General features: G+C 37.2%; 1 protein-coding gene across 2 annotated transcripts; it reads right to left on the minus strand.

The window, feature by feature from the left end:
* Positions 1-3,170: 3,170 nt before the first annotated feature.
* Positions 3,171-25,036, minus strand: slc38a2 (solute carrier family 38 member 2). Of its 2 annotated transcripts, none has more exons than XM_079870105.1 (16): positions 24,911-25,036; positions 12,411-12,536; positions 12,232-12,313; positions 12,031-12,146; positions 10,574-10,647; positions 10,381-10,473; positions 10,213-10,288; positions 9,805-9,887; positions 9,403-9,461; positions 9,146-9,283; positions 8,983-9,062; positions 8,344-8,444; positions 7,048-7,172; positions 6,812-6,956; positions 5,207-5,304; positions 3,171-5,124 (listed from the first exon to the last, which is right to left on the minus strand). In XM_079870105.1, the coding sequence occupies exons 1-16, from the start codon at positions 24,931-24,933 to the stop codon at positions 5,011-5,013; spliced, it is 1,533 nt and encodes a 510-aa protein (XP_079726231.1). In that variant the 5' UTR covers positions 24,934-25,036; the 3' UTR covers positions 3,171-5,010. The 2 variants fall into 2 exon arrangements, with proteins under 2 accessions (XP_079726231.1, XP_079726232.1); XM_079870106.1 differs by lacking the exon at positions 24,911-25,036 and adding an exon at positions 13,650-13,943.
* Positions 25,037-27,500: the final 2,464 nt, after the last annotated feature.

Raw genomic sequence — 27,500 nt, forward strand, 5'->3', positions numbered from 1 at the left:
CAAAACAATGAAGGAAAATTATGGAAGCCGATTTACGCCAAATAAGAAAAAAATATGCTTTTGTAAATCGTAATAATGACATAAAAGTCGAAATCTTCACATTCTAAATCATATTTATGAGATTAAAAGTCGGAATTATGACACAACCAAGTCATTTATGAGGTGAAAACTCGATATTATGAGTTTAAAAATCACAATTGTAACATACTAAGTAGATATTATGATTTAAAAGTACTTAGTAGATGAAAAGTCGAAATTACAGCTTACTGAGAATAACATAAAAAGTCGAAATCATGACATAAAAGTCATAACTATGACAGTCTTTTTAATGACTTTATTATGTCGTAATTTCGACGTTTTATGTCATAAATACATTTTAAATGTATCAATAGAGCAGATTGGTCCCTTAAACATAAATGACTAAATCTGACCAATCAGAGAGGACGTCGCTCCCGCAGTGATCCTCCTCTATGAGGGTTTCAGTTCTTCCTTTGTTTCTTTTCCACCGAATTATTTTCTAACGTTCGTTGACCTTGCAGCTCGAAGCGCGTGTCCGTCGTGTGACTAAAGAGTAAATGTGATCACCGATGTCAGCTTAAAGTCTTACGTCTGTATGTTCAAAGGATTGAGTGATTACACTTTATAATATAAACGGTATATCAAAACAGTAAAATGAACGATTTCGGTTATGTAACGGAAGAACAATATTCATGCAGTACAAACACTAGCCAGCAGAGGGAGACACTGTCCGTAGACGCGAACAAGCTAATCTCATTTCACAAATCCACTATATGAATATAGATTTATATTTGATATACTTCTCCTAGGAAATTCATCTGATCGCAACTAAACTCAGTCAGCATGAAGTCAAGACACTGAGGATGTTAAATTGCGAGCGGATTTTTTATTTTTGGCGTTGAATTTAGAAGTGTATGTGTATTATAACTTCTGCATACATTGATTTTGATGAAACTTCAGCTGTGCATTTGTTGTTAGAAGGCAAATAACATGGATGTGACTATTGTGAGTCAAAGTTATAGCGCCACCAACCCTTATTTTTACCCGATTTGCTTCAGTCTTCGTCAAAATAATGTTAAGACATCACATTATTCTTACACATTACACACACATTATTCAGATGTACACATGTGAAAGGATTCTTGATGTCTTGAACACTGTTGTCATGGCAATGCATCAAACTTTAATATTCTTTTTGCATGCTTTTTAATTTTATTAATATAAATGCTTGAATAAAAGAAGAAGAAAAAACTTTAACAACAATTATCATCATTGTCATAACATAATTCAACAATACTCCAGAGTCCTTCAGTCTTTCAGTCCAGATTAAAGTGCCAAGTCCTTAAACACAGCCACTGTTCTTGTAGCTTTTACGTTTTTTAGAGAACTCAATAGATTCAAAATACATTTTCAATTCAAGTTTAAATCTAAAAAAAAGAGGATTGCATTTAGAAAATTTACAATTGTGAATGTGATATTTAGCTAACAGAAAAATAAGGTTTATAAGATAAATATCACTTTTCTCTTCACATTCATGATAATCAAAAATGATAGGTTAGGATTCACATAACATTTAGTAAAATCACAAACGCCACACCAAAATGTCACTGTGAGAGAGCAGTTCCAAAATAAATGTAAAGTAGTTTCAGGTTTCTCTAAAAAGAAGTGAAAAGCATATTAATATAATTCTTAAGACTCTTAGCATGCTTCAAATTGCTTGAAAGTCGACACTTGTCAGAGTTGTCAGCCAGTAGACATTAGCATTAGCATTAGCAAAGCCTTGGAAACGGACGTGGAGGAGAGATCAGTATGACTGAGGACAGCAAGTTTATTTGATTCACACTAAACTGTTTCAACATGATGCCAAGACATTAAAGATGTTAATTTCGACCGATATTGGAAATCTCGAGCAGTGTTGCCATGACAAGGGATTAAAGTAATGTCAAAAAGGGGAAACAGGAAGAGTCTCATATCTTCTAAATGATTAATTATACACCATTTATTTCTATATAAAATAATACAAATATTAGAAATACACTTTTTATTCTTTTTTTTTTTTAAATTCAATAAGTATGTATACGTTTAAAAATAGGCAGATTAGTGCAATCTGGTTGAATAAAAAAATCTAGTTTTATATAGTATAACCACTAGATGGCAGCATAGGCCTATTTTTAAACAGAAATCATAATGTTCAGACTGATAAAATTATTCATACAATCCTTTTATCAGGTATTGCATTTGGATATGTATTTAGACATGATCAAAAACAACTTTCTGTCACAATTTAGATTTTTTTTTTTTTGTTTAAAATGTTGAATTTTCTGGCTCAACCTGGTAAACAGTCTGAGCATTTCATCTCTCTCTTTCTGTGTGTGTGTGTGTGTGTGTGTGTCAGTTAAACATTTGATGGTTTAGACTAGAGTTTATCCCTTTCATATTAATACATTTCATCACATACATATTATGAAAACATAATAATATACATATTTACATTTTTAGGTTTCTTTTTACTCTCATTAAGTGCAACACCACTGACAAAAACACATCATTAAATAAAAAATAGGTGTAATTTTAATATCCTAAAATGTTTAGTGTGACCTTGTATGAAACAAAGATCAATTAATATACAGCACAGTGGGTTTGATCCGTGCTCATGTCTGAACTTCAAATGAGATATATGATCCTTTGCAAATAACACAAACACACTCCCTCTCACACTTTCACACACATACACTCACACTCTTTCACACACCCACACACACACATACATATACACTCACACTCTCTTTCACACACTCACACACACACATACATATAAGTTTCTTTGAACTCTCATTGTGTAACCACTGACTAAAGCACTTCATTAAATTAAATAAATAAATTATTTTTTAAATAAAACATTAAATAAAAGTAATTTCTTTCTATAAAATAAATCAATGACACATAACTGGGTTATGTTCAACCTTTAATAGACATTAATTACATGATATACATAGTGTTTCATTGAAACAAGAGCGTATCATTCGCAGGAATGGCCTCTTGTACATGAGGAGCGCTTCACGCCTCTCGGCTTCGACTACAGCATTTAGTAGTGATGTAAAAGGTATGTGAGAGTGTGTGTAAGTGTGTGTGTGTGTGTGTGTGTGTCGGGACCGAATCTTGAGCTCAGTTTGACATTCACAGCCAGATGAAGAGGGGCCGATCGGGGCCCCGACACACACCGAGGGACATCTAAAGCCATTTCCATATTTAAAACAATGTTGAGCAAAATTTTAACAAAAGAAGAAGAAAAAAGAAAAAATTGACAGCATATATACAGTTCATTTTGTGGTATATACACATATATACAATATATATATATATAAATATAGTAAAATAGATTAAATTACACTGATGTTTTCCATAAATAACGGCTGGAGAGTAACAGGTTGGATGACACATGAGGTTTGAGCAGTTGGAAGCACAGTGAGGTGTGTGTGTGTGTGTGTGTGTGTGTGACGTACAATTCACCACACTAATAACAGCTGATCAGTGGACGACACACACTCCCCGTCTGTCTGTCTCTCGTTCAAGCTGCCGATGGCAAACACTGAAATGGCAAGTCAAGTTAAAAACTAACGGTCTCGTTTCCCCTCGCCAACGACGTCCTGGCATTTGATTCTGTGTGTAGTTCATCCGAAACGAACGACAATCAGACCGTGAAGCTTCAAAGTCAACGTGAAACACATTAGCAGCTCATTCTACTTCTGTTATGTGCCGTAAAACAGGATATTCAACTTTTTTTAAAACCGTTATTCGCTATTATTGTCGTAACCTTCAGTTTATTAAATAAGTGTTTAGAATATCCTACAAAAGTCTAAAACAGCGATTAAATAGTTATCCGACTAGTCGCAAACATCATTTTGATGTGACGTCAGTTGAACAGTGATTTCAGAGAACGTGCAATGATGAATCGCTGACAGTTACACTGCAAACTAATTATTTTAGTCAGTATTTTTGTCTCGTATCTTGATTTAAGAGTGTTACTGGAAAACATTTAACGGAGAAGCAAAATTTCATGATTTTCATTCATTGCTGTGTTTAATGAAAAATATGTCCAAATGAAGTGAGTTTGTGCTTAAAATGAGAACAAATATCATCCAGAAGGGTCAGAAAAATCAACAAGAGTATTTTTCTGACTCCACTGGCAGATATTTTAAGCAAAAACCCTCTTAATTTTAATGCATTTTCAGTAAACAAGACTTAATATCTGAAGCTCTGAATTATCAGTAAATGTGTCTTGATATTTGTACTGTAAAACAAGACAGAAACACTGAGGAAGAGCATCATACTTTGCAGTGTAGACCAAGAACGTGTAGTTTTTGAGCTCGTGCTGACTTTAAGGCACCCTTCGCCATCGTCTGGGTTTAAATAAGTTATACAGCCGTTCCACCTTGCCTGAAATCAACAACTAGCGATCAGTATTTGTTCATTAGTAGATCTACACGACAGGTAAAGGTGACTCAAGTAGTACAGTATAAATGGCATTGTGACAAATGCGTTTAAAGCACAGCCAAAATGTGCGGAATAACAGTTTTTCACATTTGCTGAAAAAAGTAAGTGCTTTTCCACATACAAACACCGATATTTTTGGCAAAGGTACGAACGGATGTGGAACACGCGTCTCCGTTCGCTGTTGACTGGTTTTGGTTTGCGAGTACTAAACCTGAAAACGGTGAATAATGCACACGCTCCTGTGCGACGTACCACCGAAACTCAACACAATAGGAAAGCAAATCGACAAAAACAGAAAAAGAAGCACAACAATACGAGTGGATCACCATCTGTGTGGCCTAACAGCATACTGTACAAAGTTCAGGACATTCTCTCAGAATGGGATGTTTGTCTTTGCTCTGCGCTGATATTAGAGCAGCTTCTTCTAGTTCTCAGTGGCAGAGTCTGCGGATAGGCTCCGCCCCTTCTGCATGTCAATTAGCGTTAGGACACGCCCACTTAGTGGCCGTCGGAGTGGTCGTCTGAAGACCCTGCGTTGTGGATCCAGTCCAGGATGATTAAAGTCATGCTGCAGATCATCACTATGATTCCCATGATGAGGAACAACAACGCCTGGGGAGAGCGAGAGTGTGATGAGAGTCTGTCATCCTCAAGAACACACACACATACGAGCAGTCGGACATGAGTCTCTTACCCCGATCTTCTGCACGGATCTCATGGACTCCTTCTCCACCAGTCGGATGTAGAAGGCTGACGGGAGGATGAAGATCAGCATGGCGGCAGCGGACGCACCTGCGGAGAGACAGACATGAAACATGTTAAACTCAGTTCAGATTGTTGGCAAGGCAACGTTTCTAACTTTTAAGTTGAAGTCCTAAAATAACTCGAACGGAAATTAAAATTAATAATTTTTCAAAGTTGTAAAATAAGCAATACGTTTAATTTTTAATATTTTAAGTTGAAGTCCTAAAATAACTCAAACGGAAATTAAAATGAATAATTTTTCAAAGTTGTAAAATAAACAATAAGCTTAATTTTTTATATTTTAAGTTGAAGTACTAAAATAACTCGAACGGAAATTAAAATGAATAATTTTTCAAAGTTGTAAAATAAACAATAAGCTTAATTTTTTATATTTTAAGTTGAAGTACTAAAATAACTCGAACGGAAATTAAAATGAATAATTTTTTAAAGTTGTAAAATAAGTAATACGTTTAATTTTTTATATTTTAAGTTGAAGTACTACTAAGTAAACTTATTTTATTTCAGATAGTTGACACTAACTTTTAAGTTGAAGTCCTAAAATAACTCAAACGGAAATTAAAATTAATAATTTTTCAAAGTTGTAAAATAAACAATAAGCTTAATTTTTAATATTTTAAGTTGAAGTACTACTAAGTAAACTTATTTTATTTCAGATAGTTGACACTAACTTTTAAGTTGAAGTCCTAAAATAACTCAAACGGAAATTAAAATTAATAATTTTTCAAAGTTGTAAAATAAACAATAAGCTTAATTTTTTATATTTTAAGTTGAAGTACTAAAATAACTCGAACGGAAATTAAAATGAATAATTTTTCAAAGTTGTAAAATAAACAATAAGCTTAATTTTTTATATTTTAAGTTGAAGTACTAAAATAACTCGAACGGAAATTAAAATGAATAATTTTTTAAAGTTGTAAAATAAGTAATACGTTTAATTTTTTATATTTTAAGTTGAAGTACTACTAAGTAAACTTATTTTATTTCAGATAGTTGACACTAACTTTTAAGTTGAAGTTCTAAAATAACTCGAACGGAAATTAAAATGAATAATTTTTCAAAGTTGTAAAATAAACAATACGTTTAATTTTTTATATTTTAAGTTGAAGTACTACTAAGTAAAGTTATTTTATTTCAGATAGTTGACACTAACTTTTAAGTTGAAGTCCTAAAATAACTAAAATGTATAAAAACTACTGTAAAAAATAGAGTTGAAAAATAAACATTAATTAAAAGAAACTATTATTTTTAAATAATTTTCAAAGTTATACAAGAAAATCCTATTTCAGTCCTTCTACTTCAAAATTTCATGTTTAATTCAATGTTATTTGCCATTTCTTTGTAATTATTTGTGAAATTTACTTAAAAAAAGTGAAAATTGCTCAAATTGTATCAAAGTAAGAACTTTTATACACAATTTGTTTGTGTGTGTATAGAGACGCACAACAAAATGACTAAAACCTCAAAATGAGAACCGCAAATAGAATATTAATCATACAAAAATGACACATCACATCCATGTGAATGAACCACCTACCGATGAATCCGAAAATGTCCCTGATGGTGGGAACGAAGATGACGAGGATGTTGACGCAGACGAGCAGGGCGACGGTGATGCCGATGTGCCGAGGCCAGCTGAAGTCTTTAGAGGCGCCGAGCAGCTGGTTGACTGAGGTGCGGATCTGAAGCAGAGAACACACCTCACATCAGCACAGTGTGTGTGTGTGTGTGTGTGTGTGTGTGTCAACACCTGTGAATGTGTGGGATACTCACTGGGAAGAGAACCACGGGCACGGTGAGCGTCACGGCGGTCAGGACGGCGAAGCGCACGATCAGAAGCACCACGTCGAAACTGTAGACCTTTGAGTAAGTGTGCAGAAGCTCGGGTTCAACGGCCTCTGTCGAACACAAAACATCACATCTTTACTTCAAACATCACTGAGATTAGATTGTTGGTTTAGGATTATATTTTCAATTTCTGTTTGAGTCATTTTGGGCCTTTTTTAGTTTTTAAATATGCATATATTTTTATTAATTTTGAATCAATTTGAGTTGTTTTAGTACTTCAAGTTGTAAAATAAAAAATAAAAGCACTAAACACCTAGCTGAAATAAAATAAGCTTTTTTATATTTTCCATTTTCATTTTAGAAGGTTTTAGTAATTTTGTTGTGTTTTTGGCCATTTCTTTAGTTTAAATTTTTTTTTTTAAATTATGTATATACATTTTTAATCAGTTTTAGCTTTAGATATTTTAGTAATTAAAGTTCTAAAATAAAACGTAAATAAATAAAATAACTAAATGAAAATGAGAAATGTTGCCTTGGCAACTAGTTTAAATAAAATGTACTTTTCAAAATATAATTTTATTTTTATAATTTTGTAGTGTTTTTGGCCTTTTTTAAATATATGTATATATTTGTATTAATTTTAATCACTTTTCATGAGTTCTTTAATAACAAATAAATTAAGAAAAAAAAGCTCTAAACTAACTAAAATAAAATAATAGCTTTTACATATCTTCCATTTTCATTACAGTAATTTTGTTGTGTGTTTAGTTTTTAGATTTTGATTTGTTTTTAAAATATGTATATATTTTTTATAAGTTTTAGTTATTTTAGTTCGTCAAGTTCTAAAATAGAGCACTAAATGGAAATAAGAAATGTTGCCTTGGAAGCTAGCTGAAATAAAATAAGCGTATTAATGTTTTAGTTTAGTGAGGAAAATGTATTTTTGTATGGTTTTAGCTTTAGTTACCCTCCTCTGAATGGTAAAAATCCCATTTTATTGTCAACAAGTTTGTGCAGAACATCAAACAACTCATCCCACAAAAATGTTTATTTTTCCTTCGCTGCGTCTGAGAAATCCCTCCGTTGCGTAACATTTCCAGCTGAACGTCTCTCACTCGTTCCCAAAATTTAAAAACAGCCAGGATGTTCAACACTGGCCTTTTGCCGGATCAATCCGAAGCCATTAAACGGACACACCTCCGTTTAAAACAAACAGGACTATCAAATGTGTCGTAACGTGTTTTGTAATGTGATGTGTCCGTGCGTATGCGTTCTGCTCACCGTTGAAGGTCAGATATCCGAACAGTGCTGCCAACAGATACATGATAAACATTCCCAGGAACGACACGTTTGCAACATTCTGCATCTTCCTTCGGGAACGACTGCACATGGAAAGTTAGAGAAAGTGTTAGTTTGTCTTAGCTTTTCCATGATTCATTCTTGATTACTATAAACAATCTTACAGAGGTTAAACTCACAAAAAACAACTTCTAGCTTTATTAAAGAGGACCTATTATGCTGTTTTCCATCTTCATCTTTCTTTAGTGTGTGTGTAATGTGTAATCTGAACGAACACGTCAAAATATTCCTCATTTAAATAATTAATAAGGGGCGGGGCCTGGTTGAGTTAGTTAGTAGTGTGTGAAACTGGTGGTTATGGTAAGGAGCGAGACATTTCCCAAACACACTGGAAGCGCTCAACCAATCACGACACACTGCTCCAGCCGACCAATCAGAGCACAGTGTGCTTTTCAGAAGGAGGGGCTTCATAGAGACAGGAACTAAACAGAGCGTTCCTGACAAAACTAGAGAATAAGGGGAAAACCTGTTCTAGTAGAGCCTGAAAACAGCATCAAGACTTTGTAAAAGGGAATAATAGGTCCTCTTTAAATGTTATATTTAGGCGTAAATGTTACTCACTCTTTCAGCTCCTCGTACATGGGCAGGATAGCCGGGTGGCACACAAACGCAAAGGTCAAAATGGGCACCGCATACACAGTCTAAGACAAAACAATAAAGTTAGATCACCACACACTCCTCTCACTCAAATGCAAATATCCGAATGCAAACATCCGTGTCGTACCTGTGAGTTAAAGACGAAGTACTTGGGTTTGCAGCACTCTTCCTCAGTGGTGTTGACCTGTGGCTGAGAGGCGTTCACTGTGATGTTAATGAAGTTCTCCGGGAGTGGACACGGGATCTGGAACTTCTTGTAGATCACCTGGAGAACAAAAGCAGGAAGGAACGTCTCATCAGACTAACAAAAGCAGCTCGAATGACACTCTTGCTCTCATTTGCATGTGCCCATTAGCATTTAATGATGAATATCTCAGTACTCACCACAATGACGAAGAACACCATGCACAGCAAGGAGAAACCACTAGTGTAGCCTAGATAACCTGAGAAGAAACACAAACCATGAGGATCAGCACAAAACCACATCTCCAGTCATGCTCACAGTCATATATATATTTCTATTTAATTTTATAATGATTTTAGGTAACACTTTATTTTAAGGTGTCCGTGTTACATTGTTATTAAACATTTAAGTACAATAATTAACTACATGTACTCACTATAGGGTTAGGGTTAGTTGCATGCATAAAGTATATAGTAACTTAACACATATACATGTGAACATATGTAAAATAAAGTGTTATCTAATACTAATCGAACTTATCTTAATTTTCTTTGTGCAAAATATTTTGTGAGTTTCACTGTCCTGCGAGCACACTTACTTACCGAGGTTTTTAAGCAGCGAGAGAGGCAGTATGATGCTGACGGTGACTATCAGAACCAGGTAATCTCCATTAGTGTACCACGCGCTGCAAAACACATCACAAAGATTGATATCAGTGCTGAGGAAATAACACGCAGCTGTTCTACAACATCCTGCTTCAAAAACACATTCTGCGAGCGTGTTTGCGGTGTTTCAGTTCTGTCTGGGGCGTGCATCATGTTGGGCTCCATGTAGGGGTCTGAATCTTAAATGTCAGTGTTTGTTGTATTAGGTCACTGTCACAAAGCTCTCAATCGACGTCTTTGAACAGACGATCAGTCCCCCCCGGCCGGACAGCTGTACAATGAAGCGCTCACACTGTTCTGAGCAGCGCTGAAAAACAACAACAACATCAGCCTGTGGAATCTTACTTGTCATTGATGTCCAAGAAGGCCTTAATGACGATGGGCAGCTCGTACTTCACGATGTAGAGGTAGCTCGCCATTGCTGGGATTTAAACAGAGTTTGAAAACACTTTAGTGCCTTAAAAAACCAAACCAAACTCGGTGTTATCTGCACGTTCACACCACTGGTCATACCTCCAAAGTTCTGCATGGTGATAGAGCAGGACGCTGCCAGTTTTCCTGGAATCCCGAAGGCTTTGTACCCCAGCTGTTCGTACACCAGAGAACCTGGACGGAGGGAGTCAGGGAGTTAAAACTCACACTTATCACAGGTAAAAATAGAAACATGCTCACAGTATCACAGGTTATCGCAGAGAGAGACGCTAACCTCCTTCATTGGCCGTTTTGAGCAGCAAATGTACCGAGTACAGGGAGAAAATGGCCACGGCGAGCAGCAGGATCCTACAGAAATGAACAAAAACACCGAAAGTTAAAGTCTCTTCTCTGAAACAAGCAGAATCTGAATTGATTAGATGGTTAAAAGGGTTTTATTTTCATCAAAGATGAAAGACATTGTGTGCACAGAAAGACCTGGAATATCCCAGCTAACAGGGAACGTTCTGGCAAGGTTCTCTCTAAGTTAGGAAACAAACGTTCTTCCACGTTATCTGGTCTGTGATAATGTTCTCAAAACGTTAGCACAAAAACATTATAAATACATCAAGTATGACACGTTTTAGTTTTTTTTTTTAATGTTCCTTGTTTTCGGAATGTTCAGAGAAGTAACATTCCTATAATGTTTGAAAAATTATAAAATGGAGTGTTGCATTAACCATTTAAAAAACAACATTTTGAACGTTCAGAACTTAGTGGGAATGTTAGCGAAACGTTGTTTTTTGTTAGCTAGGATGCATTAAGAAAACCAGAAACTCATGTTGACTTTAGATGTTAAATGATATGTCTATGTAGACAAGATGGCCTCAACTCAAACCTAACGTAACTGGACATAATGGGCTCTCTGTAATGCGTCACGTTACAAACACACACCCACAATCCACACACAAACACGCGTGTGTTCATAACAGAGGGAGGTGACTATGGATTAGACCTGATTATATTCTCACACACTCACTCATTCCACTGTCTGCAGCTCAACTGATCCCATTATAACCTGCGTGACCTTCAGTAGATTTCCATTTCACGTGCATCACATCTTTACTATGTAGCTCATTCTTTAACCTAACAGTAAAGCGTTCCCTCCAAACACTTCAATTAAACCAGCCATGCCCATTTATTTCAATGCATTTCCTGGTTTAAACTCAAATTCTGGTTTAAAATCATTCGGATTATATTGTCCACCCTGATTTATCGCTCACTGGAAATCCCATTTCGGTTAACCAAGAAATCATTTAAGTCATTCTTTGATGGATGATTTGGCATCCGGACGCATTAACAATGCAGTATGACTCCACTTGCATCCTTCACTTGTATATAACCAGTGGAAACTCACACATGGCTTTGTTTATAAACACTGAGAAGAAGCACGACTTCCATTTACTTCATTAATCAGAGCCGAACTGACTGATTCAGATCAGCTACAGTAGATCACACACCAACTATAATCTGGGACTCGTTAACAGAACTAATTATCAAATCAGGTCATTTGCAGTCCTGTAAATTGGGGACAATTGTGTACATACTTTCAGCTGACAAAAATATGAACTTTCATGCAAACTAGAAAAGCGGGTGGGTCTGGTGTCAGCTCATGTACATTTTTAAAGCTGAGGTGTTTTTGGCAGTTCGTATGAGGTGAAACAGATCCAGAAGCAGCACCTCAATACTCACACAAACATGGCGATGCCAGTATTAGCCATGGCATACGCAAGTCCCAGTATTCCGCTTCCCATGATGGCATTGCCCAAGTTAAACACTGACATCCCGAACGACGCCGAGCCATGGCTCTGAAAAACAAGAACAGCGAGATTTATAACGTGACGTTTAAGTGCACTATCTGATGAAACCTCTTAGGTCACATGAACCACTTACATATTCAGCTTCATATTTCTTCTTGCCCAAGTGATCAGACAGGAAGTTCTGACTTTCGGCGTCCACGTCGGTATACTGTATTCTGCAATCAAATCAGCGTATTAGAAAATGCTTTGTTTTATATAAGTTGACCTATTAACTAATAGTGACTTGTCTAGGTCAAATGATGCAGGTTTTACCCGTTGAAGGGGCCTTTGGTGGGACAGTCTTGATAACTTGTGTACTCGCTGTTGGAACTATTGCTGTCCATGTCTGGAGCGATGTTAAAACGACTCATCTTTGGATTTGCAGGGTCTTTGTTCATCCTGTAATTTAAAAAAAACAATGAAATACAGTCTCCTTATTTTGAAAGTATTTATGTTTATCTTGAACATTGTGTTGATTCGTGTTGGGGATCCAACCCATGAGGCTTTAAATCTGTAATTTGTGTAAGAATTCTCATGCAACTGGTTTGACTGATATTATTTACCAACATTCACTTGTCCTTGTAGTTGGTTATTGCTTCTTTTAATATTATGTCAACTAAAATATTAGAACAGCACTCAGTAAACACTATTACAGAAACACCTTTACAATGGTGTTCACAGATAAACCTGTGTCCCCAAAAATCTTTAAACGATCATCAATGCGCGCTCCATCGCCTGCGTTCAGCGAAATGCGCGCCCCCGCTGAGCATCAGGTCATGTGACCAACCAGAGCCGAGTGGAAAATTACAAACCGGCACAACAGATCAGCACGCGCTGTGTCCGCCGCATCGTCATCAACTATTTATACCGACGTCTGATCAGTCTATATTTATATAATCTGAACAAAATGATTAAACACCACAATTAGGGTATTTATTCTTGTAGGGTGACTCGTTTAACGTATTTAAACCGATTCTGATGACAATTTTAGGCTTTGAAACGTAAACTAAAATGTTGAATTTCCATTTAAACTCCCAAATCCTATGAATAATTATATAAGATCAAATAATAATGATGATAATAATGCATTAATGACAAAAATGATGCAGATGCTCGGAGTGTGAAGCAGACGCCCCCGCGTTTATCAACAATCACCGGTCAAATTAAACGACATCACCAATAAAACAAAAATAAATCATGTAACGTTAGCTAATTTAATATATGCAGCCGTTGACATAGTTTTCTAAAATATTAATGTTTAAGGTTATGAGAGTTGCACAGGCGTAGGTGTGTTTGATGAATGAATGAATTCAATTTAAACGGATGTGTAGAAAAAAAAGATGATGAAACACGAATGAGTCACGTCGTAAAAACCTGAAGACATACCACACCAAAATGAAAGAAAACTATTTAAAAAAGACGACAGTGTGATCTGGATGAATAAAAGAAAAAACGTCAGAAAATCTTAAAGGTTCTGAAACAAAATAATGTCGAACAGGTATGAAATCTTACCTCAAGAATTAAAGAAGAAAATCCGTTTCTTCAGCTCCGGTATGAATGGGGGAAAATAAGAGCAAACCCTCCCAGTCGTGAAGAATTTTCCAGTGATCAATTACAGAACCGATAACAATTGATCCTTCAGGAATGTGCCGTAATAGATAACCAATAAATATTAATAAAGTAAATTAATAATAAATATAAACACTGTAATAGCCTACTTATAAAGCCTACAATTTGTAATACTAATATTATTGTTGAAGATAAACGGATGTGTCCTCTGGGCGCGTCCGGTATCACTGTCGTGTTCTGATGCTGCTGAATGACGGTTTATATTCCAATGCCGGTCGCATTGCATCAGCCAGCCTTTCGGAAAGTGGGAGGAGCCTCTGCGTGGATTGTATACAAACACTGAACAGCCTTCCACCCCGGACCGACCCGAGTGAATATCTTTCCCTGCCTCAGGAAGGCGTTCAACATCATACAATTGACTGAATTAAATCTTTAATATCACAATTGTTTCTCCTAGACAGCAATGAGAGCAAATCTCCTGATGGACTCTTAAAAATAAAGGTTCCAAAACGGGGTTTTCATAGCGATGCCAAAGAACCTTTCAGTGAGAAGTTCTTATAAGAACCATTTTCTTATTGTGAAGAACATAAAAAAATAATGATAGAACATTTTCCACTATATAGAAATAGAAAGATTCAATGAAGGTTCTTTATAATGCCAATAAAGAACCCTTCAGTGATTTCACATTACAATCAAACTGTGCTCAGATTCTCTAAAATACCAAACATCTCAATATCACCTCTACATTTTCTCAAGACCAAATGATCTGAGCTGTTGTCCACATTCATGTTATACCTCTGTACACTGGTTGTCCCTTGAAAAGTCATTGCTGTGATGTCTTAGTGTTTCTCAGTAGACAGAAATTCGATTACATTGAGTGAAAAGAAGTAATCTCACATGTCTATGTTTACTATGTGTCAAGGATTGACAAATTTATATCTGTTTTTCCTAAGACATGTCATTAGAAACATCTAAGTTTGAAAGAAATGTCGGAAAAAAAAAATCTTAATATTCTGTGTGGTAAGGGAGAATATCTTGGGGTCTATATCTGTGCCAACCCATTGGCATTATCAGGAATGAATGTTTTCTAAATTGTGGTCTAAAAATGGCAAATGATTTGACTTCAGAGAAACCACAGGTACAGGCCACAACCCACCGTGCCTACATAACATACAGAGATCAGGTTTAGAGGTTGCTGCTCAGTCTATGATTTAACTCACCTTTGTGAGTTCCCCCTAAAATGTGTTAGTAGAAATAAACATAATTTTTGTCAATTCTTGACATACAGTAAACGTGTAGACGCTCCTTTTAATGCGATTTCTGCCTACAATGATACAGTAGGCTTTTCTAAAGCAGTGAATAAGATCATGAAACCACATGACTATGATGCCAAAGAGAGGAGCCGTGAGGAACAAAAGTAGGAATTTTCCAAAAAGAGGAACTTCTGAGATGACGTTAGACACAATGACAGATTAAAACGAGTCGGGAATGATTTGCCCCGCACTGCTTTGGTTCACCGCAGACAAAGGCAACGAGTTGAGTTTGTTGTTTCACTCCCAGCACAACTCAAACGAATCACTCGCCTGACCACCTTTGCACAGAAGTTGTTCGTCACCCCCCCTGATCGGCCAAATCCCCCAGTGGAAGTGGAGCAGGGCCGTACGGGACTCCGATCTACAGTGATTTACCCTCGGATTAAAGGCCACTGCGGTCTCTGAGCTGGAGTTCACAAAAGAACACGGATGCTGGAATGTCTGACCCATTGAAACGGGCCGTGGGCCCCAGGCGACGCCCCGACTCTATAGGTAGGACTGGATCAACAAAAGCATTTTTCTGTCTCCACACTGTGTGAAAAATGGACGGGAGAAATCCCAGCTCTGCTTTTGAAACGATAGCATTCATTGAGAAATGGCATGCTTTCCATAGTACAAAATGTGAGTACGAATAGAGTTAAATTTCTTTAGTTGATCAATGTAAATCCATTGGAATAATCTGGATTTCAGAACTAATGCTTTCATTGACCAATGTTACAATGCAAAAGAAAACTATGTGAGCCATTTTATCAAGTAAATGAGTTTGCATCTGCAGTAAAATTTTATAGCGTTTGTTCAAAGCCGAACAGGTAAACAGATTTACAATTCATTCAGATAGCTTTTCAATGTGAATCCACTGGAATAATCTGGATTTCGGAATGAATGGTTTCTGAAATGTGGCCTAAAAATTTAATGTTAATTGAACTCATGCTTTCATTGACCAATATCAGTTTTAATGCAGACGAAAATTATGTGAGCCATTTTATCAAGTAAGAACCTTGTTTATTAAGTTGGAAGATAAACAAGTTTGCATCTTCAATCCAATTTTATAGCGTTTGTTCAATGCCGAACAGGTCAACAGATTTACAATTCATTCAGATAGCTTTTCAATGTGAATCCATTGGAATAATCTGGATTTACGAATGAATGGTTTCTGAAATGTGGCCTAAAAATGTTCATATCTTCATTGAACTAATGCTTTTCTTGACCAATGTCAGAAGAAAACTACAGTATGAGCCATTTTATCAAGTAAGAACCTTGTTTATCAAGTCAGAAGATAAACAAGTTTGCATCTGCAATCCAATTTCATAGTATTTGTTCACTGCAGTCAACAGATTTCAATTAATTCATTCAGATAATACCAATTCATTGTGAATCCATTGGAATTATCTGGATTTCGGAAGTAATGGTTTCTGAAATGTGGTCTCGGAGTTCATGTTCCTCATTGAACGAATGCTTTTACTGACCAAGATCTTTTCCCTTTTTAACCTCTATTCTTGGCAATAACCTCAAACAAACATGTATTCACCCTCATGTCAATCCAAACCTGACTGACTTTCTTTCTGTGGAACACATTTTTGGTTTGAAACAGCATGAGGAGTTTTATTTTATTCAATGTTTTTGGGTGGTGGTGGGGGTTATGCATCTTTACGAGAAATTAAATGTTACCAAAATCTTCTCTTGCATCTCATCAGTCCAAAGAATAATTTTTCCAGTAGAGCTTCAGAACATCCTGGAAGGTTTCCTGCAAACTTGAGATGGGCAGCAATGTTTTTTCTTCTGGAAATCAGTTTCTCTCTGATAGCCTCCCATGAACACTGTTCTTGCCCGTGTTTTCCTAATGCTAGACTGGGGTTATCATGTGTCGTGATATCTTAAATCTGTGTCACCCGTTGGAGGTTTTTACAGTTTACCATCACACCGATCTTTGTAGGACGTCCCATCCCATGGAGAGGTATAGTGGTGCTAAATTTCTTCCTTTGGTAAACCATCTGCCTGACTGTGGACTAACAGAGTCACAAGTATATAGAAATCCTTTTGCAAAACCCCTTTTCCAGCCCTCTGAACTGGTTCACCTCTTCTCCTGAGCTGAAAAAAGCAGGTAACTGAAATGTTTAGTGTGTGAAAGGGCAAACTAAACCCATGGCTTTTTCTGAGCTGCAGCTGTAAATTAAACATCTTGTTCTGTAAATACTTGAGGGAGGCACTGTGTTTACCCATTCGTTCAGGTAGGCTTCTGGTTGATTTCTTTTATTAGTCCGAATTATCTACCTTTTACTATCCTTTCAAATCAAACCGGGAAATGCTCAACTTTAAATTGTGATGGCTAATTGCGTCAATCATTTTTTTAAAGTCCGTTTTCAACCTTCATCCTCCATTGTGCTAGCCTGCGTGACGAATGGCTAGGAATTTCTTCCAGGTAAAGTTCTGAAACTCGACTACATTGCTGAAATGAGAAGAAAATTGTACCGTAAAAGGAAGGTTCTGGAGATTTTGCTGTGTATTTCTTGGTTTTCAGAGCACGGGGGTCCGTGAGAGAGAAGACATCCCGCCGGTCCCCTGCTGATCAGGGGTAGAGGTCGGCTCATCTTCCCCCGGCTCCTGGCTCACTCTTATATAATCATTTTATCCCCTCGAATTAAACAAACAGCCGCCTGCTGTCCGCACTCATGGGAACCTGCGGAGAGTCAGACACGAAGCTCACGCTATGCACATCACTTCAACAGCAAAATGCCTCATAATAATAGGCCCTGCTGAGGCCACCAGTGCTGGAAATCTGTCATATGGATATTATAAAACAATATAAAAATATATTATCTGTGACTATTGGCATTGATGATTCAATGAAGAACCTTTAAATAGCTTTTTTTTTGCATGTTCATCTTTCTTTAGTGTGAGAAGGTCCCTCCAGAGGGAGTTCTTCTCTATGAGTGTCAGTGTTTCTGAACTCCCTGAAACGCCTCCAATGTAGTCTTGAGTTTCTTCCGGGAACGAACACGTCACAATATTCCTCATTTAAATAATTAATGCGCAGAATAAAGGGGCGGGCCTGGTTGAGTTAGTTAGTAGTGTGTTAAACTGGCAGTTATGGTAAGGGGCGGGACATTTCCCAAACACACTCGAAGCGCTCGACCAATCACAACACACTGCCCCAGCCGACCAATCAGAGCACAGTGTGCTTTTCAGAAGGAGGGGCTTCATAGAGACAGGAACTAAACGGCTGTGTTTCCCGAAAGCATCGTTAGTCAACTATGGTCGCAAGTTCCGTCGTTATCAGCAGTTCAACCGAAACCTTCATTCTAACGGGCATTCGCAAACAGCATCACACAGTTGTGTGTTTGGAACGACAGATCTTGATCTCGACCTGTGGTTAGAAGCATAGTTTCTTGTTTGCCTGACATGTGGACTTCCTTATCTTGAGCAAAATAAGCAAGCTGACATTCAGAACAATCTTTCATTTCGAATATGTACAAATTTCATTCTATGTCTTCTATTTTGTCAAAAGAATTAAAGCACCGTTTTTGAAGAATGTGCATGTGTATGTGCTCTAGTGCGTAAGATCGAGCCTATGATTGAATCCAGAAATAAAGCAAAATAACTGAGGAAAAATTAGAATTAGTCCTCAGATGCCATTTCTGTAATTTATAGCAAAAAAAGCTGGCATTAATTAGATATAAAACACATGAATTAAAAGAAGCTATTACACCACCACCTGCGTGGCATCATTATCCAATTTGCAAACAACAAAAACAGTTGTTTTTGTAGAACTTGTTCTAGTAGAACAATGGTCTCGAACAAAGTTTCTGAAGCGCCACAGCCCTGCAGAGTTTCAATCCAACTCACTTGCTTGGACGTTTTTGCAGTAATCTTGAAGACCTTGATTGGCTGGATCAGGTGTGTTTAATTAGGGTTGAACTCTGCAAGTCTGTGGCCTTCCTGGAACTGAGTTTGAGACTGTTGTAGTAATTTACACCACAAACATCAAATATCACAAGCAATTGCTTCTGACTAAAGTCATGATTTAAACACAGTGATTCTTGAGTGAAACTTGAGAAACAAAATAAAAAATAGGGCGTGGAGACATAATAGATAATGGTACGCATGTCCTCTAGCACTCTAGCTATTTTGGTTTATTTTTATTTGATTTTATTTCCAGTTAGTCATTTTAGCGCTGTCATTTCCCAAACACGCTCGAAGTGCTCGACCAATCACAACACACTGCTCCAGCCGACCAATCAGAGCACAGTGTGCTTTTCAGAAGGAGGGGCTTCATAGAGACAGGAACTAAACGGCTGTGTTTCCCGAAAGCATCGTTAGTCAACTATGGTGGCAAGTTCCGTCGTTATCAGCAGTTCAACGACTCAGTGTTTCCCGAAACCATTGTTCTAACGGGCATTAGCAAACAGCATCGCAAAGTTGTGTGTTTGGAACGACAGATCTTGATCTCGACCTGTGGTTAGAAGCATAGTTTCTTGATTGCCTGACATGTGGACTTAATAAATCCTTATCTTGAGCAAAATAAGCAAGCTGACATTCAGAACAATCTTTCATTTCGAATATGTACAAATTTCATTCTATGTCTTCTATTTTGTCAAAAGAATTAAAGCACCGTTTTTGAAGAATGTGCATGTGTATGTGCTCTAGTGCGTAAGATCGAGCCTGATTGAATCCAGAAATAAAGCAAAATAACTGAGGAAAAATTAGAATTAGTCCTCAGATGCCATTTCTGTAATTTATAGCAAAAAAAAAGCTGGCATTAATTAGATATAAAACACATGAATTAAAAGAAGCTATTACACCACCACCTGCGTGGCATCATTATCCAATTTGCAAACAACAAAAACAGTTGTTTTTGTAGAACTTGTTCTAGTAGAACAATGGTCTCGAACAAAGTTTCTGAAGCGCCACAGCCCTGCAGAGTTTCGCTCCAACTCACTTGCTTGGATGTTTTTTGCAGTAATCTTGAAGACCTTGATTGGCTGGATCAGGTGTGTTTAATTAGGGTTGAACTCTGCAAGTCTGTGGCCTTCCTGGAACTGAGTTTGAGACTGTTGTAGAAATTTACACCACAAACATCAAATATCACAAGCAATTACTTCCGATTAAAACACAGCGATTCTTGAGTGAAACTTGAGAAACAAAATAAAAAAATAGGGCGTGGGGACGTAATAGATAATGGTACGCACTACGCATGTCCTCTAGTTCATGGACTCGCATTAAATATAGTCAGCACTATCATCACATCTGATGGTGTTATGTTTCCGATGTGTACAGCTGTGGCAGGAGGCTTTACTGTGTTTGTAACAGAGTCATTAGACCGGAAAACAAACGCTCTTGACACAGACAGGAAGTGAAACTGTGAAAATACACCGAGCCAAGTTCTACACCGAGTGTCGCAGTAGGACGAGATCTGAAATATATTTAAGGTCAATGGGTTATAGGAGGTTTGCAGAACTGCAGAGTTTAACACTCAGAATCTCATCATCAGCATCTGTGACAGTATTCATTTCAATGTGCGAATGCTTAAATCCCGAATGGAAAGATAAACCAGCATGATGGTCTAGGCTGGTCTGACTGGTGGACTAATATAATGCGAATGATGCATATTCACCAGAAAAACTAAACCAGCATCATAATAAAAACAAAACATAATATAATCCAGCCGTCCTGTAACTTAATGTGTACAACACGGTGCTAGCACAGCCAAGGTCATCGGTTTGATTACTAGTGAACATTGTAAGCCCTCATAAGTTAGCAGAACTTTAAAAAATGAGGTATCAGCAGCATTAATTTGCTCAAAGATTAGCTTCATTCCCATTACCAGAAATGTTTTTAATAGTTTTAGTTAACGATAATAACCCTGGTCCTAGTGAAGTACATCACCACCACCACCACAACGCCAAGAATGTAACCACAATGAGCCATGACATAAATCCAGGGATTTTTCCAGATGAACAGCAGAACAGCCAGGGAGGAATACGGGCATCTTTTGATATGAAGCTTTGGACCTGTAATCCTCTTACAGCTGAAAGAGCCTTGAATTCCTGGACCTGCAGGAGTAGCTGAGACGAACCTCTAAAACGGCATCAAAACTTTCCATTAATATTGTAAAAGACAACCCGGATCCAAAGCATATGACCCCAGTGACTTCTGGAGTTTGTGTCTGCAGAGAGCTGGGGAAGGGGATTACAGCGATCAGAGAGAATCAGAGATCGGGATTCCTGGATAAACTGTCCTCACTGGCACTGCATACTGTACATGAGACGCATAAAACTTGCCACAACAGACTAATAAAACATATGCCATCATAATATCCTGCTGTGAGATTGTTGTATGACAGGAATGGAGCGTGATTTAATCGCCACGCCAAACATCTAAAGCGCATTCCCTTAATTCCCACAGGAAATCATGTCTGAATATGGCTATAAAATACATTCTCTGTCGGCACGGTTTACAACACGCATGACTTGAACAACAATGTTACAATTTCCTGTGCAAGGGACATTGGGGGACGTAGGTAACAGGAAGAACAACACATGCCAAAGCTCTGTCTCACACTGCATTACCTCACACTATTGACCAAACATACGGTCACATGCTTTACAATCTATAGCGCAACAGTGCCCATCTCCTTTTATAGCGCCGTTGGTTCCGGAAGTATTCATTTCTCCCATAGACTTTAAAAAAAAAAGTCTTCGTTAGAGAGTTAAAGTCATCACAACACTACAAACTTTGATCTATCTAGCAAAAATCTATTAGAAAATCGGAAAAATAAATACAAACGCTCTGTTTAGTTCCTGTCTCTATGAAGCCCCTCCTTCTGAAAAGCCCACTGTGCTCTGATTGGTCGGCTGGACCAGCGTGTTGTGATTGGTCGAGCGCTTCGAGTGTGTTTGGGAAATGACAGCACTAAAATGACTAACTGGAAATAAACTCAAATTAAAATAAACCAAAATAGCAACATTTAAAAAATAAAAGAAATAAATAAATTTACTAAAATGACCATGAAAACTAATACAAATTATGAATAAAACTAAAATAAAAACTCCTGGTTTGAATACAATGGTTGTATACAGCTCACTTATCAAGCAGCTATTGTTTTCCAACAGCTACTTTTAGTATTTTATCTCAAATGTGTTTGTTTCGGAACAGTGTAATTTATCTCTTTGTGCACAAGGACAAAACCAGATTGGCGTCATCAGCTAATAAATGTGACATGGTAATAATGACCAGGTGCTGCTCACACAGATAAAAAAAGGGCTGTGTTTCAGTTTCATCTGAATCACATGACAGCGCAGCTCAGCCCATCCCGATGCATTTGGGAAATTTCCATTCCCTGTTTTGCTTTTCTCAAGGTTACGTTCACAGCGATGCACGGAGCGTCTTTCTGCCTCTTTATGTTTTTATAATGCAATGATCACCCACGGCCCGAAAGAGGACATGATGTTACTGTCCTGTTCTCTAGGTAAATGCAAAAAAAACAAAAAAAAACGCCCACACTGGGTCACACTTAAGCCTATTATACCGGACTGTGGATTAACTGTGTCTCTCTTCCTGTTAAATGAGGCCAAAGACATGAACGCCTTGATCAGATGCTTACTGTGACATTAAGTGACGGCTTGATCAGGATTCATCCCGCCTGTATCTCGCAGTCTCATTCTGGGAATCTGAGCAGTGCAAGTGGAAGCAGAGATTTAAAGGAACAGTTCTCCTAAAAATGATCATTTATCCTACTCAAACTCAAGCATGTTCCCATTGCTCTTCTCCATACAGTTAAAGAATGAACAAAAGCACACACACACACAAAAAAATAGTGCATATTATAATTTTTTCATAGACAAACATTTCCAGCTAACGAACGATAAAAACATCAGAATCCATCCTGCTTTAATGAGCTCGAGCATTTAAAGCGTGCAGTCAACAAAACTGCAGCACGCTTATAATACACATCGTCCGCTGGTGTGGATGCCAATATAGTTATCGTTCTTGGAGTGAACGGTCCTTTAGGTTTGTTTTCAGCAGGAATTCTCATATATTTCAAGCCTTTTGAAGCCACATATTAGGGTTATTTACTTTTTATGTGGTTTAACCATGACCTGAACTCTGGCTGGTTTGACTCGGATCATACAGCCTTAGAAATTGCATAGCAACACCCTGGCAACCATAGCCTGGTTAAAACCAGACCCTTCTCAGTTGAAACTGAGTGTAGGGTCTGGCGAAGCTATGTAGACAAATCATTTCCAAAAGGGCGTCACCAACCGACGTAGCTCAAATTCCTCTGGGCGTAATTGGATAGTCTTAAAACCAATCAGATCGATGAAGGAGATGACGTATGCTTCGAGTGTTGTTCTTTGCTCCGGTTTTAACGAAAACGGTAAGTTTAAATCGCTCAAAACAGACGCGATAACTGATTCGTTTATATACTGTCTATGATTCGAACGAGTGATGTTCCACGGCGGCATCCATCTTTGTAATGAAATCTCCTTCAGCGTCGCTGCGCTGTCGTCATCATGTAAATCCCTCCACAAACGTTTCTGATTGGTGCCGCGATTTCGGCGGCACAGAAATGAGTTTGAATGGGCTCTTCTCCAGACTATCCTGGAGAGAGAATTAAAATTCGCCGGAAGTAGTCTGGGTTTTCCCAGGCTATGGCAACCACTTAAGTTTACCACATATTTTCTATTAAAAAAAAATAGTCTGGTGGCATCTTGATATTATCTTTACACCATGTACACCGTTTTGCCCACAACTTTAAAATGTATTTCCTCATAAATTTAATTTATTATTTATAGCCATATCCGCACCAATGGCTATATTCATGGCATAATCAAATTTTAAATTAATCATAATACTTCAATGAATGGTATACAATAATTTAACAATCTTTACAAATAAAACAAAACAAAATAAATTCTAATATTTTCCAAGGAGAAACTTTTGTAAAAATGTCCATTAATGCAATTTCTGAATAAAAGCATTGCCGAATGTCGTTTACCAAAGGACATTCCAATAAAATACGCAAATAGGCATTCAAATGAAAACAATGGTTAGATAATAACTGGACCACAACGTTCAGATGTTCCTGCCAGTTTCAGTAGGTATCAATTAGCTAATTAAACACCATCATTTTCAGTTCTGTGACAGTTTGTGACTAGAAGAACATCTCCAGGTGTTGGTTTCTCCACAACAGCAACATACCAAAATACTCAATACCTCACAGTGTAAAAGTACGCAGTGTTCCTGCACGCTAACCGCAAACACAAACAAATATTACACTCCGTACATGCATTTATGGCGATGATGATGGTCATAATTGTGATTTACTGTAGGAACAGGGAGCAGAGGAAGATTCTGTGAGTGCCTCGGAACAATGCAGTAATTTTGCACTTAAATGTTAGATGTTTGATTGATGTGTTTCATGCATGGGTGCCAAGTGAGGTGTTCAACCCTCTAGCTCAGGTGTGAGTTATTGACACGGCCGTCTAATCAGAGGTTAGAGAGTGAGGAGAGAAACTCAGAGAGGTGTACAGTCACAGATCACGTACATGGCAAGACATAAATGATGCCTCAAACCAGTGAAAATACAAATAGGAAGACAGAACACAACAAGCACAGAGATGAAATGTGGGTGCGACATTTTTTTGTTAAAAAGTGAAGTGAAAGTGACATGGTATACCATACTCGGAATTTGTGCTATGCATTTCACCCATCCAAGTGCACACACACAGCAGTGAGTATTAAACACACACAGAGAGAGAGAGAGAGAGAGAGAGAGAGAGAGAGAGAGAGAGAGAGAGCAGTGGGCTGTGGGCAGACATATTTTCTGCGGCGCCCGGGGGCAAACAGTAACATTACAACAACAAAAACCTTACTAAACACCTCAAAACTTACATTAAAAGAGGAACTTGAGCCATTGGAGACTTAAAGGTGGACTGTTTTCACTTGAGACCAACCACACAGAACACTTAGCAACCAACGGCCATCAACACTAGGCCGCGTTCACACGGTCATTCACAGTCGTTAATCACGTGACTACCGCATTAACCGAACTATATACGATAATAACTCTGTTTTTGTACGTGTTTTTGCTAACTTACAGAGACAAATATATGTGCTGCGTGTTATCTGAAGGTTTTAGATGTAATCACCGACGTCTTCCATCGGAGTTGCTCCAGTCAGATTTGATGTGCGCATTTGACGCGCTTTGATTGGACGGACGTGTGTCGCTTCAGCTGTGATATGATTTAGTTTGCAGTGATATGGACGTCGCCATCTTTGATATTTACTTCAGTCTTGCTGTTTTTAAATTTACACAAATCTGTTTTTATAAATGTCTGTTATAGATCTTATTGTGAACAACTTATGGAAGAGTACACAAATCAAGTAGCCTGCCTACTCGAGTAAAAGTACAGAAATATATTACTCCAGTAAAATTAAGAAGGCTTCAATTTTGCTTGAGTAAAAAGTTGGCCTACTTGATTTTTAATGCTACTTAAGTATTAAAAGTAAAAATTACTTACTGACGAATGTTTATTTTGTTATTTTATATCCTCCATACTGCTCAAAATACGTATTGTATTATGTTAAAAAAAATTACCTCATAATTTTTAATCAAAATTGTATAGGCCTAAATGGGTCTTCCAGTGAAAACGACTTCTCTCTGGTGTTGAATGCAGGACTTCTTCTAAATCTCACCCCTGGAAGCTTGCTTAGATCTCAACTTTTCTTAAAATCAAATCAATTGGACGTATACACTGAACAAATATTGGTAACCCAAAAATGATTAAGCTGAGTTGCATTTTGCATGGATAAACACATATTTTCTTAAAAAGTCTGATGGCATCTTGATATTACCTGTACACCATTCTGTTTTGTCCACAACTTTAAAATGGATTTCTTCATGTATTTAATTTATTTATTATTTAACGCCGTATCAACATCAGTGGATATTCATGGCAAACTCAAGAGTAATACATATAAAATAATCATAATAACAATAACACTTCAATAAACAGTATACAATAATTTAACAATCTTTACAAACAAAACAAAATAAAAATAAATAAATTATAATATTTTCCAAGGAGGAACTTTTGTAAAAATGTCGATTAATGCAATTTCTGAATAAAAGCATTGCCTAACATCGTTTACCAAAGGACATTCCAATAAAATACGCAAATAGGCATTCAAATGAAAACAATGGTTAGATAATAACTGGACCACAACCTTCATATGTTCCTGCCAGTTTCAGTAGGTATCAATTAACTAACTAAAGACCATCATTCTCGGTTCTGTGACAGTTTGTGACTAGAAGAACATCTCCAGGTGTTGGTTTCTCCGCAACAGCAACATACCAAAATACTCAATCACTTACAGTGTAAAAGTACGCAGTGTTCCTGCACGCTAACCGCAAACACAAACAAATATTACACTCCGTACATTCATATGCATGTATGACGTAGGCTATACGCTGGGAAAAAAATGGTAACCAAAACATTATAATTGGTTTGTCATAAATATGACAAAAAATATTGCTGAATCACCCTATATGCATTCATTTATTCCAACAAAATTCATTTTAATGGGTTAAATCAATTAAAAAACAATAACCTTTAAGGTAACAATTACCACAGAGTAGCATGAGTTTCCAGCAAGAACAGCAAAAAAAAAGTACATTTATTGTGAAAATAGTGTGCAAACTACCTAAATACCCACTTACAAATATAGTTCATAGTCACAGACAGATTAATAAACAGATGCATCTTGAAATGACATTCAGCTTCATTCAAGAGTTCCTGAGTCAACCTGACATGGCCGCCATCTGGTCACGTGACCTGCACTCTTACTAGGTGAAGCACTGAGAGCATGTGTCACCCAGAGAACTGTAAGCAGAGTGTGTGTGTGTGTGTGTGTGTGTGTGTGTGTGTGTGTGTGTGTGTGTGTGTGTGTGTGTGTGTGTGTGTGTGTGTGTGTGAGAGAGAGAGAGAGAGAGAGAGAGAGAGAGAGAGAGAGAGAGAGAGAGCGAGAGCATGACATTACAAGCTTCCCTCATGCATGATGTTGTGGGGTTAAAATCACCTTAGTCATAGTGATCCTATTCATAAATGAACCATTAACATAATATTGATAATTAATGATTGATTATCTTTTGCTTCAGGATGCAGGTTTAACACTGGACGTCAAGGTGTGACACAACACAGTACCAACATTATTTATGATACAAAAGTCAACAAAAACACCCTACAAATCAAACACAGAAATCTATTCATATCGTCATATAGTGGTGAACGGAAACTACACACAAAATATTTGTGCACTCCCATTTTCTCCAATGGCAAAAGAAAATATTTTGTATACAAATTTTATTTAATGCAAAGGTAATAAAATACAAAGTATACTGTAAAAAGATGTACATAAAATAAAGATTATTGGAGAAAATACTATTTTATTAAATGTTATGTTTAATTCAGTGTTATTTGCC

The sequence above is a fragment of the Squalius cephalus genome (genome assembly GCF_949319135.1).
Source record: "Squalius cephalus genome assembly, chromosome: 4".
NCBI classification, from domain to species: domain Eukaryota; kingdom Metazoa; phylum Chordata; class Actinopteri; order Cypriniformes; family Leuciscidae; genus Squalius; species Squalius cephalus.

What these genes read in the sequence shown, in the direction of transcription:
- slc38a2 (XM_079870105.1), bottom strand. Translation starts at nt 24,933, where the DNA reads ATGGCTCAAGTTCCTCTTTTAAT. An exon ending in TTCTTGGACATCAATGACAA is followed by an intron (nt 9,888 to 10,212) that starts GTAAGATTCCAC and finishes TGTGTTTTGCAG; the next exon opens with CGCGTGGTACACTAATGGAG. An exon ending in TGCCCGTGGTTCTCTTCCCA is followed by an intron (nt 6,957 to 7,047) that starts GTGAGTATCCCA and finishes TCTCTGCTTCAG; the next exon opens with ATCCGCACCTCAGTCAACCA.